The sequence below is a fragment of the Pseudophryne corroboree genome, chromosome 9 (genome assembly GCF_028390025.1).
Source record: "Pseudophryne corroboree isolate aPseCor3 chromosome 9, aPseCor3.hap2, whole genome shotgun sequence".
NCBI lineage: Eukaryota > Metazoa > Chordata > Amphibia > Anura > Myobatrachidae > Pseudophryne > Pseudophryne corroboree.
In genome coordinates, this window is record NC_086452.1 from 230,252,577 (window position 1) to 230,266,457 (window position 13,881).

Consider the following 13,881-nt stretch of genomic DNA (forward strand, 5'->3'; position numbering starts at 1 on the left):
TCACTGTCATGAGGGGTCTCTCATCAGGATGCTACATGATAACCCCTTTAATTGCACGACTTACCCATTTGTATATGAAGGTTAATATACGTAACTAATATGAAATGATGTAAACAAGGCTGAATGATGTAGGCTTACCTGATCAGACAGTAAAACGGTGTCCTGATGATTATGAATCAAACAGAAGAGCTGGAGAATATCTGATTGTTGCTGTATACAATGTGTTCAAACATTTTTTCATGTAGTAAAATACTAAGACTATGATTGTTTTTGGCAGCCCCTTGTCTTCCAAATAATACTGCAGTGCACATGGACTGTGAAGCTAACTCTGCCATCTTTTCATGGGAGGCCAGCAGAGGGGCACTGGGCTATCTTGCCTTGGTGAAAAAAGAGGAGGACTTTGTGTACTCCTTTGACACTGAAGAGACAAATTGCACTGTCCTAGGTCTGAGCTGTGGTACATCTTATTCCTTCTCAGTGTTGGCTAAAGACCTGCTGTGCAACAGTTCCTTTACTGCTCCCATTGTATCTGGTCTGGGTAAGTTTCAGAACAAGTACTGGTGGCAACACCTGTGCACCAATAATCAAACACATTTCTCTTTTAAGTTGAATTATTATTTTTTTGCGTGTATATGCTCAATATGTTCTGAAACTATATACAAAATAAATTACAAATATTCAATCAACTTTTCAAAGCACAAGGGCTCTGTGAGTGTCACTGTTGCCGCTGCACAGCCCTTCTGTTCTGGCTAGCCGGGTGCCGTTCCTCCCAAAAGGGCACCCTGCAGTTCATGCAGCAAAATGGCCCGTTCAGAGCTGCCGGACCTGCCCCCAGTGTGCAACATCATGACATCATGGGACTCAATGGGTGGAGCCACACAGAGTGCATCTGAACTTTGTTATGACTCTGATGAAGTGCGTTTGCCCATCAATCTTAATTCCCTAACATACAGCACAAGTGCGCAGACACACACATACACAAATTCCCTAATATGCAAGCACATGTCTATTTTAGAAAGCGGCAACTTAACCTATCAGTATGTTTTGGAGTGTGGGAATAAACTGTAGTACCCAGAGAGAAGAAACCCACACAAATACAGAGAGAACGTATAAACTACATGCATGGTCATGAATGAAATTTAGAACCTCAGTTCCATAAAGCACTATTCTGCCACTGTATACTATTTATGTAGTGTGCATTTGGGAAAATAATGAAAAATGTTGTTTGCTCATTACTGATTGCAGTGGAAAATTTGGCTATAGCAATTCAGCTTCTACTATCACTTCATAGAATGTACTTGATAATGATAGCTCGAAGGTACATTAGGTTGTCATCTCTCCTGGGCAACAATAGTATTTGTCAAATACATAGTGCAGAGAAGTAGAGTAATCATAAAAAGGTAAAACACCAATTAGGTGTACATTACATACAGCTGCAATGGTGTCACAGAGGGAGGCCCGCAGACCCTGGTACATGCCCCCATTGCTCTCCTCAGCACTGGAGCTGCCTACTCTGTTTGGTTCGACACAAGTTTATATGTGGCGTGATCAAGATCCTCAACTGATTTAACAATAGGCAATTGTACTACTTTGCTGATTAAGGGGGTCAGTCCGAGCTGATTGTAGCTGTGCTAAATTTAGCACAGCTATGATCAGGCACTCAGACATGCGGGGGGGGGGGGATGCCAAGCACAGGGCTAGTCCGCCCCGCATGTCAGTGCCGCCCCCCCTCCCGCAGTGGCGATGCCTTTGCATTTGAGGAGTAGCTCCCGGACAGCGCAGCTCCTGCGGCTGGCCGGGAGAACCTCTTCGCTGCCCGGGTCGCAGCGGCTGCGTGTGATGTCATGCAGCCGCCGCGGCCCGCCCCCCCAACGGTCCGGCCATGCCTGCGTTGGCCAGACCGTGCCCCCTAAACGGCGGCTTGACGCCGCTGTCCAGCCCCCTCCCACACAGCGACCGCCTCTGACTGTCAATCGGGCAGAGGCGATCGCTACGATACAACGGCCTTCGGCCGCCCAGCATGTGCCGGCGCATGCGCATATCCGACCCAAACGCTGCGCTGCGATAAATTGCAGCGAGCGATCGGGTCAGAATGACCCCCTAAATCTGCAATTACATCCCAAAATTGTGCAATTTTGGGGCAGGTTCACCAGATATGGATGAAGACACCCTGTTCCTAAAAATCTCTCTAATGGTGTGTACACACTGTGAGATTTTTTCTTTCAATTTTGACTATATAGTCAAAATCGCAAGAAAAGTTAGTGCAAATCGCAAGGTGTTATGCCACTTGCGATCCTGATTTGTTCCCGATGCGCGGTCCCGCCAGGTCGGTATCGCAAGAAAAGATAGACTGTGCAGACAAGTCAATCCTTGCTAGATCGGTGTACTATCTAGTTCATCTCACATGTCAATTACATCTCACATAAGCCAAAATCCCACATAAGCCAAAATCGTAAGCACACATAGTCCATATCTCAAGATAAGTTAGTCAAAATCGGTGGTGCTGGGCTCTGGGGAGATCAGGGAAATCGCAAAGTGAAAATTGGGCATAGCAAGGATCTCACAGTGTGTACACATTACAATTAGGGGACACTGACCCGAAGATCCTATGTAGTCTAGTGGGGTCCAGGTACCATCTATAATATACTTTGTAAGCATTTTCCTTCACTAATGTGGAAATAGAATCTCTGGAGACTATGGGGGTAATTCAGACCTGATCGCTAGGGTGTATTTTTTACATCCCTGCAATCAGGTAGTCGCCGCCTACAGGGGGAGGGTATGGTGTGTGTGCAGGTGTGCGATCACATGGGCAGGAGAGCTGCACAAACAGAAGTTTGTGCAGTCTCTGCACCACTCAGGACTTACTCAGCCGCTGCGATGATTGGGGCCGGAGCTGACATCAGAAACCCTCCCTCCAAACGCCTGGTCCCTCCTGCGTTTTTCCGGACACTCCTCAAAAATGGTCAGTTGCCACCCACAAACACCCACTTCCTGTCAATCTCCTTATGTTCGCCGGTGCGATTTTTCGCACCATCCCTTCGCTGCACGGCGCTCCTCGTTGCTGCGTACCGCGCCTGCACATTGCAGTGCATAGGCATGCACAGTTCAAACCTGATCACCCGCTGTGCGAAAACGCACAGCAGCAACCAGGTCTGAATCGGTCCCTCTGTCTATAATGGTAGGCCATGTATCATCATCATCATCCGGGGGGGGGGGGGGTCCCTGGTCACTGGTCACTTTTACACTGGAGCTCATAATTTGGGGGCGGTGATAATTAAGACGTTGTTTTCAACTTTGTGACAAATGCATCTCTTTAGGGAGCACTAATATTTTACAAAATTTCTTTTTGGTTACTTTGTCACAGTCCCTTGTCCTCCAAATGAAGTGGAGACTTCAATTTACTATAGCAGTGTTAAGCATCATGAAATAGAGGTATCTTGGAATGGGAGCCATTGTGGCACAGACTACATGGCAACAGTCAACGGACAAATTGGAAATGACCCAGAATCCTTATTTACTCTGAACTCTTACTGGACATCATACATGGACTTTTATATCCCTGTGCCCTGTAGCTCATCTTATAATGTTACCGTCACAGCTCAGAACTTGGCAGGAGCCAGCATCCCAAGCACTCCCATAGCAGGATACACAGGTTTGTAAAGCTTCCATGTTATGCAGTCATGTTTGTGAAAATTAATTAAAACTTACATACAGAAGTAATATTAATGTATATATAAATTTCTATTATTACCTGTTTTCTATATTAATCAGTCATGTCATTGCCTCAGCAGTTTAGCATTTGTTGTGTACCAAGATATAATGTAATTATGTATATAGACAGTATACATATATAATACATATATATATATATATATATATATATATATATACTGCTCAAAAAAATAAAGGGAACACTAAAATAACACATCCTAGATCTGAATGAATGAAATATTCTTATTAAATACTTTGTTCTTTACATAGTTGAATGTGCTGACAACAAAATCACACAAAAATTATCAATGGAAATCAAATTTATTAACCCATGGAGGTCTGGATTTGGAGTCACACTCAAAATTAAAGTGGAAAAACACACTACAGGCTGATCCAACTTTGATGTAATGTCCTTAAAACAAGTCAAAATGAGGCTCAGTAGTGTGTGTATCATGCTTTGTAAGCACTTTGTCAATCTACAGATTAAAATAGTCCTTCTTTGTTGATTGACACTTCGGGGATTATTTATGAAGCCGTTGAAGCAGTAAATATGAAATTGCACTTGCAGTCAGTGTACAGCCGTGCGTGCTTTACACTAACTGTGAGTGCTGTTTTATATTTTCACCTCCGGCCCGTCGGTAAGCAGCTGCTTTGTAAATAAAGCTCCACTTCTTTATTTTCAGTATATTTAAGCACAGCTGTTTGCATTAATTTCACCATTTTTTATTTATTTTTTATTTCTAGCTCCTTGCTCTCCTCAAGTTAAACCACTAGTAGTAAATGAAGGATCAATATTAATTTCATGGGAGGCAACACCATATACAGAGGAGTACAGAGTGGTGGAAATAGAGACCAGTAACATAATATGCACAACGCCAGGATTGTCGTGTCAAATCCCCTTTACATCCAGCTCCTTTCAAGTGATCGCTGTTAATCCATCAGGAGAAAGCACTCCAGCCTTCCTTTCGGGTAAATTACTAAAATAACATCATCACTATAACATATATGCATAAAAACCATGCAGCATGTCTACATACCTCCCAACTTTTAGTACAAAACATGCAGGATTCTTCTGCGTGGCAAAGCCGCGCCTGCCGAAAAAGGGGCATGGCCTCAGGGGAAAGGGACCATGGCTTTACAGCAATGTCACGCCCATCTGCCATGCCTCCAATTTCATCACAGTTGGTGCATGGCCAGCGTCATGTCCAGTAGACAGTCAAGAAGATTGCAGCCTGTCCCTTAAACATGCTTACTTACTACATAGTTGTTGAGGTTGAAAAAAGACAAATGTCCATCGAGTTCAATTTATATTACAGTTTATTTATTTATTTATTTTTTAATATTAATTAAATGCTGTATCCCTGGATATTTTTTTCCGCTAGGAATTTATCTAATCCATTTTTAAACTTACTGATTGAGTCCACCATTATTACCTTCTCTGGCAGAGAATTCCAAATCCTTACTGCTCTTACTGTGAAGAATCCTTTTCTCCGTTGAGCATGGAATTTTTTCTCTACTAACCCCAGGGGGTGTCCTCGTGTCCTATGTAGTGTTTTTTTGGTAAACAAAGCATTTGATAAATCCTTGTATTGTCCCTTAATGTATTTATAAATATTAATAGTGTCCCCTCTCAATCGCCTCTTTTCCAGTGAGAACATATCAAGCCTTTTAAGTCTTTCCTCATAGTCCATTACCTCTAACCCCTTAACCAGTTTAGTGGCTCGCCTCTGAACCCTTTCAAGTTCCCTTTCATGCCCGTGAGACCTCAGAGACAGCAGAAGCCCGCTAACTGCAAATCTTGGACCTCACTGTGACATTTTCACTGACTATGTAAGGTTATTACTGGATGGCTCCTTATGATACCACACAAGGGCGTATCTACCATAGGTGCAGGCAGTGCAGCTGTTATGGGGCCCAGAGCTGAGAGGGGCCCACCTTCCCTGTCAAAGTTACATGTGTGTTATACATTTTTCACCATTGGATGGTACGTAGGGGTCCTTTCAAACTTTTTCCTTGGGGTCTGCAATATATCTAGGTATGCCCCATGACCTGCTCATTGTAGTGTAGTATAAAATGAACTATAAATCATTTTAATGTTATATAATATGAACCAGGGCACTGTAATGAGGTACAATATGAATGGGGAGCACTATGTATCATAATGTGAATTGGGGGTACTGTGCGGCATAATGTGTACTGGCAGCTCTGAAATGTGACATGCAGTAGGGTGAACTTAAGCACTTCTATGATTCATAAAAGAAACTAGGACACTACTATGGGGCATAACATTAAATAATGCTCTACTATGGTTCAGAAAATGAACTAGGGCACTATTATAGGGCGTAAAATGAACATCTGCTGCAGAGAAGTGTCTCTCTAGAAGCATTAGGACGGGGGCCCCTTCAAAATGTTGCCATAGGGCCCAGAAATTTGTGGCTACGCCCCTGATACCACATGTGTATTTTGCAAGACTGCTCAACATAATACAGACATCACCTATACTGCCTGTGCTTAAAGTGTGCAACTGGGGGAAGGGGGACCTTGACATCCTGTGTTCGTCCCTTATACCTGTGCAAACCCCAGGTGCCTGCAGGGACGTTCTTTGTCCATGCCATAAAATTCCCCTGCCACCCAGCACTGTAACATGATCAGTTAGTTGCATTGCACTATTTCTATATGAAACGTCAGTGCAGTGTGACTTTCGGATGCCTCAGACTGGAGGGCAGAGTATATCCCTCCCATAGTATAAAATAAAGGGCATGCAGTTGCCGGGAGTAACAGACACCAGCAAACACACTGAACAGTGGAGAGAGTGGACAGTTGCTACATGTTTGTTACTGGTCTTTTTGTTTAACCAGCAAGTATGGCAGTATCTGGGCATTGCTGCAATCTATGTCCAACAAGCAAGTTGGGTTGGCTATCTGTGTCCAACCAGCAAGCGAATCCATAATTAAAAATCCCAAATTTGTGGGTCCCCTACTGAGATAATGACATAAATATTATATATATATTATGTATATTATTTATAAATATATATATTTAAAGATAAAATATATAATTCATATGTCATTATCTCAGCAGGGGATCCAAAAATGTGTGATTATGAATTTTGGATAAGGGATACTCAACCTGTATTTACAATGTAACAGAGGAATAACATTAGTTGGATACTACAGTATGTAAGACTCTTGAGATTTTTTTCTACTCTTGATTACTCTAGAATATACAGTATATATATACATACATACAGCGGGTTGGTGCGGCACTCCAAGCGACTGTCACAAATAGGCAAAAGGGTCCTCGGTATGGACAACGTTTCAAAGCAATTTAATATAGCTTTTTCATCAGGTCATATACAGCAAACAAAATGTACTCACCTAAATACCCAGCGTGTGCGTCGCTCACCACGCGCTTCCGGAACTCAGGCGCCCGCCAGGCTCGTCGGCGCTATGTGGTGACGTAATCGGCCAGTGCCCATCACCATAGAAACAACTTGAACACAAAGACACAGAAAGGAACATTGTGCTATGTGCGTACAGATAGAAACCGGCACATAGATGAACAGATACATCCGACCAAAGCTTAATAAACATTTGCACAGCAGACTATTAATACAGGTCAAGACAAATTGATATAGTGGAGTAGGAAATACAGATGCAATTAGCGGCTAAATAAGCACTACCTACCAAGTGAGTGCTGCTCATAAGTCACTGCCACCCTATATAGGTGTTACAAATTCCACAGATATATGGTCATTAGCTGAATTTAGATGCTATCATATAGTAGATAACTGGAATTTTAAGAATGTTAAATTCCTCACAATAATGCATGCAGACCTAACTGTTCGTTAAGGCCCCTTGGATGGAGAGTTCCCAACCGATGGATCCACCTTGCCTCACATTCCAGTAATTTATGTCCCCGGTCACCCCCACGTATAAGGGGGGGGACATGGTCTATCATACGGTAGCGTAGTGACGTTAATGAGTGCCGCGCCATCGCAAAGTGACGGGCGACCGGGTGGTCACTAGAACCCTTTGCGATAGCAGATTTTATTGCCGACCTGTGGGCTGCCATACGTTCCTTGAACATACGTTCGGTCTTACCAATATATGACAGCCCACAGGGGCACAAAAGCTGGTAGACAACGAATTTCGAAGAGCATGTCAAGGTGAAATTAATAGTCAAAGAGCGGCCAGTGAGGGGATGCTGAAAGGTCCTACCACCAATCATAAACTGGCAGGTGACACAAGTACAGCGGATACATCCGCGTGGGTTAGAATACATGTTAGTATGGGGTTTAGGTGTGATATCCGATTTAACCAAAATATCCCTTATGTTACGCCGCCGAGTATAGCAGGACATGAGGCGTGTATCATGCAGATCTAATTCGGGATCCGATTGCACAATATTCCAGAGTGTCTTAGACACCTGATTAATTTCTCTACTAGCGGGGCTAAATTGGCCTACCCATGGGATGATTTTCTTAGCTTTGGGACATCTAGATTCCTGTTGTAATAGTTGAACTCGATCTAATGCCATAACTTTCAATTTAGCTTGTTGAAGTAACTGCATAGGATAACCTCTACAACGGAATTTGTCAATCATAGTAGACATTTGTACCTCAGCTAACTCAGGATCAGATGTGATCCGCCGAATTCACAGTAGTTGGGAGTAGGGCAAACCCCGTTTCAATGATGGAGGGTGAAAGCTGGCAAAATGCAGAAGGTTATTTCTATCGGTAGGTTTACTGAATAATGATGTGTAAACATAGCCATCACTGATGGATATGTTAACATCAAGATAGTGTATTGATTGTTCACTCATGGTATAAGTAAATTTCACCGGGTGGTTCCTATCATTATGGGTGTCGATGATCTGTTTTAGCCGTTCAGGACTGCCCTTCCATATGATGAGTAAATCATCTATGTAGCGATAATAACTGATGATATCAGCAGCTATCGCAGGGTCATCGAAGAACACCTCCTGTTCAACTTGGAACATGAAGATGTTCGAGTACGATGGGGCCACAGGGGACCCCATCGCACACCCAGTTTGCTGTAAATAGATTTTGCCATCAAAAGAAAAAAAGTTTTTTGTTAAAATCATGTACAGCATGTCCAGACAAAATTGAAGTTCGGGGCCTTTATACTCAGAGTGATTCCGCAAGAAACCTTGTACCGCCTGCATCCCACTATCATGGGGAATGATGGTGTACAGACTCTGGACGTCAATACTGCACAGGATTACCTCACCCTCAAATCTATTCAGCGTCTGTAATTTACGTAGCAGCATATTAGTGTCAAGCAAGAAGCGAGGATGCGATTGAATACACGGCTGGAATACTGAGTCAAGGAATAGAGCAATCGGTTGGAACAGGGATTTAATGGCCGATATAATTGGCCTACCCGGAGGTTTTTCTAAAGACTTATGAATTTTTGGGGTAGTATAGAGAAGTGGCATAACAGGAAATTTGGGAAGTAATGCGTTACGGAGATCACTAGATATAATCCCTGCTCCAACCGCCTCATCCAATCTACTACTCAACTCATTCTTAAATAGCATAGTGGGATCAATCTTTAAACACTTGTATATACATGGATCTGCAAGTTGGTTATAGATTTCCTCTTTGTAATCAGACAAATCCTGTAGTACAAGGGCACCCCCTTTATCTGCCGGTCTAAATACAATATCACGGCAAGATGACAGACAATCTAAAGCTGTTTGTTCCGCTCTACTGAGGTTATTTCTAGTTGCCGGTAGAGCAGAAATACATCTATCAGTCTCAGACTCTAAGAGTCGCATGAATGTCCGGACAGATGCATTATGCGATTGGGGTTCAAAAGTAGATTTAGGCATAAAGTTCTTAAGTTTGGGGGGGATATCTGAAGGCTCATCCGATATAGCAGGGTGTCTAGTAAAATGTTCCCGTAATTTCAATTGTCGGTGTAGGCGGTATTTGTCGACCTTCCACTGCAGAGGATCTTGTCGGCAAGTTGGTATAAACGATAATCCACGTGAGAGGATAGACAGTTCTACATCACTTAATTCGTAGCTAGACAAGTTGATTACTAAGTTGTTTTCGCGTTCTTGGGCGGTCGTCCCACTCTGCCCCTTCCTCGTCCATTGGTGCCCACGTCTTGTGTGATGACGTTGCCTCTTGCGCCTGGGCTCTTGGCCCTGATGGCTACCCCTAAAGGGTGGGTATGTCGTGATGTCTGGGCAACATTATCAGAATCACTGGTGGTTGACGTGTGTTCATGTGAGGATTCTAAATCACGAGTGCGATGAGTCCTGCGTCGAAAAAATGGGCGTCTGTTTTCACGTTTAGCATTGCCATCAGTCCATTTGTAAACATTGTGTTGTTCATAGTCCATATCGACTTTTTGTCTTTTAGTTGCTTTAAATTTAATCAGGTCTCGTTTATGTAGCTGTAATTGATCGTTGAGTTTAGTGAACCAATCAACCGTAGTATCCGCCTCTAAATTGGCTTTGTGTTTTAATTCAAATTCTGTTGCTTTCGCTTTGTATGTATTCATTTCCATAGTGGATTTCTCAATAATGAGTAACATAAGGTCCATGGAACAACGATTTAAGATACCGACCCACTTACGGCAAAACGAGGGGTCATTACGTCCAATTGTGGGGGAGTTGCGCACTCTCAACCCACGTGGTATCTTCTTTGATCTATAATATTCTGATAGCGAGAGACAATGATAGAAATAGTCCATCTCTTTCTTTTTAATTTTTAAAAGGTCGTAATAGAGGTCCTCCAAAGATAAGGATTCTTGTTGTTCACACAATTTAGCAGAATATAAAATGGCATCTGCTTCAGCTTCTGAATAGCCATGTAATTCCCCAATGGGGTATTGAGCAAACGACACCCCTTGGCTGCTGGTATCACTGATTTCATTAGCCATAATAATCACCAAGTGCTTATAATGCACTATATGGCTATACCAGCCTGAAACAAATAGAGGCAAAAAGTGAAAAACTTGAGGACTGGAAAGATCTTTGCAAATCTTTTCCTATATGCTAGTATCCACAAGCCATGCCGGGTGTGTCGGATCCAATGTATGCAACATGCACAAATCACAGAGTCCAAAGTGCAAATGAAGTGCAGCCCAAAGTGCTAATGTGCAAAAATGTAAAAAAATAATAATAGCAACAAGTTCTCATATATTTCAATGATAAGAAAGGCAGACACTGAATATGGTATAATAAAAGTGCATTTGAATGATGGGGAGCCTAGACAAAGAATACACTTACGAGGCAGTGTGTAGTCTCATACATATACAGCAGGCAGGTCCGGCTCTCCCATTAAGATAATAAAGCGCTGGGTGCCCTCACATGGAATGAATACATACAGCGGGTTGGTGCGGCACTCCAAGCGACTGTCACAAATAGGCAAAAGGGTCCTCGGTATGGACAACGTTTCAAAGCAATTTAATATAGCTTTTTCATCAGGTCATATACAGCAAACAAAATGTACTCACCTAAATACCCAGCGTGTGCGTCGCTCACCACGCGCTTCCGGAACTCAGGCACCCGCCAGGCTCGTCGGCGCTATGTGGTGACGTAATCGGCCAGTGCCCATCACCATAGAAACAACTTAAACACAAAGACACAGAAAGGAACATTGTGCTATGTGCGTACAGATAGAAACCGGCACATAGATGAACAGATACATCCGACCAAAGCTTAATAAACATTTGCACAGCAGACTATTAATACAGGTCAAGACAAATTGATATAGTGGAGTATATATATTCGCACCTATTGCACTATTGCAGAGTAGCACTCCTCTTTGTGGTACACCCATCTGCTACCCGTACAGTTGGGGGGAATATAACAGGGTCTGATTTGGCTAAAGCGCAGATTTGTCAGCAATTTTTTTTTTTTTTTACGTTTTGCAAGATCACCACTTTAAATCCCACTTCCTAACTCCTTGGGTGTCCTCACACCTTATCAATACTGGTAGGGAGCAGGTACTTTTTTTTATTTGTGGCGGGAGGCGGGGTACTTGTCATCTGCAGTTTACAGCTAAAGGAGAAAGACAAGTCCTACTTGTATTTTAGGAAAGGGCAATGAAGTGCAGCAATAGGCTGCACAGCCAATACATGGGTAAGGGTTGTAATCAAGAGTACTGAATTTGTGGTATTGTGTACCCAGGGTTGGCATTACCATTTGTCAGCTTTAGGTGGCTGCCCAGGGGCACCGACCCCTGGAGGGTGCCACTGAATTGATCTACAAAATACTGCAGGATGTCGCTGTATGTGGCCTCCTCCTTTTACACTGTGCTGGCTGCTGCTGCGGATCTAATTAGGTGCAGCTGCCACCATCAGGCTGTACCACATAGTGTCTGAGCGCTTCCTCCGTGCTGTAACATGTCATGTGAAGGTACATAGGAGGCAGATGTAACTATGGCTCCGGATAGGCGTCCCCATGACCGCTCCTCATAGCCCTGATGCACCTCCTTTATCCCCTTCATCCTGGCTCTCTAGTAGCAAGCAGCACCTGACTACATGTCTGCACCCAGCAGTGTCGATGTAATGCTGCTGCCGCCTGTAAGCAGTGTCGATGTAATGCTGCTGCCGCCTGTAAGAGGAGACCTGCCAACTACGAGAGAAAACAAAGAAACAACTTTTAGGTAAGTAGCCCATGGGGGTTTCTGTGGGACCACAGACAGTACAGATATTACAGTATGATGAGTGGTTTGCCTGTAAACAGCAGAATAGGGATAACACAGGCTCAATACAGTACATATGGATGGGAGGGGGGGGGGGGCAGTAGCACGGGACCTATTTACTACATAGGGAGAGGAGACGGGGAGATGAGCTCATCTCCCAGCACCGCCACCACTGCCGACTCCGCCATCCGCCGCTATGGCAACCGGGTCGGGAAGCCAGCGCTTAGGCTTCAATGCCGGATCCCACTCGGGAAGGACCCATTTCCAATTCCTGGTTGGCATCCGGCTTTGGAGATGTGAAAGGGACTTGATATTCCCCCCATTACTGACAATGTTTAGAACTGTGCAATAGCATAATCATACCTGGTGCTACATTTAACATGACAATGCTTGAATAAGAACAGAATTACTCTAGCAGAAAGAATATTTTTTTTTCAAATGACATTAATGTCATTCCAACAAAACATAATAAAAATTGTCATTGTCATTACATGTAGTAATATTTATTTATGTACAGTATGTATTTGTTTTTACAGGATATAACAGCATAAGCTCACCATAATGCACGAGCCTTGTAAAACAGTTGCTGCTGCCGACCTGTATATTCTGCTGATAATACTTATTCATAAGCTGGCAAATTCATGGCATTGTCATATTCACAATAAAGGATTTGATGAAACTGCTTTCGGTCATAAACAACGATGGAAACATTACTTTGATATTTTTTATTTTCCATTCTTAACTGTTTACCCTGATGACTCAAATGTACTATTGTTTAATAAATGTTATGCTCTGGCCATTTGGTAGATCTATCTGTGTTTAAAGCTTAAAATAATGTTGTATTATTTTGTCATAAACTCTCATCATTACACAATGCACTTCTGTTTTAAGATTAGCCTGGACTGGAAGACTGCCCCTACCAATAAAAAAAGCCAATTCATAATGTATAGTTGTATGGAATTCAGACAGATTGATGTAACTGTAAAAATGCAAAACACTCAACTCTGTTCCCTGTATCCCAGATCTACTCTAGCTGCCATAAGATTAGGCTGACCATATTCTCCCTTTAACCTGGGACATTCATGAATTACACAGGTTCTGTGGCTGGCTGACTACAAGCCTGCATTTCACCTGGTTTTTAAACAGACACAGAACCTGTGTAATTCATGAGTGTCCCAGGTTAAAGGGATAATATGGTCAGTCTACATAAGTGACATCTCATTAACACATTGAAAACTGCAGTGACCGACAGTCTACTCTAAACATACTGCAGACAAACAACCACTTAATTGTCAGTTAAGTGTTCACCAAGGCAGAACACTTAACTGACAATTCTCTTTCTCAAAAACCACTCAGAATTTGTCTTTTTTTTTTTTTTTAATGAGCGAATTAGGTGAAGAACATGTATTGCAACGTATCCAAAATGATTTTAGTAAAAAAAAAAATAATAATAATTTTTATATTTGTAAAAAAAAAAGTTTCCC

At 42.7% G+C, this 13,881-nt stretch overlaps 1 protein-coding gene across 4 annotated transcripts in view; it reads left to right on the plus strand.

The window, feature by feature from the left end:
* The window catches only part of LOC134957920 (uncharacterized), a 151,155-nt gene extending 137,961 nt beyond the window's left edge, over positions 1 to 13,194 (plus strand). For 3 of the 4 annotated variants that reach the window (XM_063940161.1, XM_063940162.1, XM_063940164.1), the window contains 4 exons: positions 278 to 538; positions 3,365 to 3,652; positions 4,456 to 4,680; positions 12,934 to 13,194. In XM_063940161.1, the coding sequence (XP_063796231.1) occupies positions 278 to 538; positions 3,365 to 3,652; positions 4,456 to 4,680; positions 12,934 to 12,959 (800 nt within the window). In that variant the 3' untranslated portion in view covers positions 12,960 to 13,194. The remainder of the gene's footprint in view (positions 1 to 277; positions 539 to 3,364; positions 3,653 to 4,455; positions 4,681 to 12,933) is intronic. The other variant, XM_063940163.1, reaches the window with a different exon arrangement.
* Positions 13,195 to 13,881: the final 687 nt, after the last annotated feature.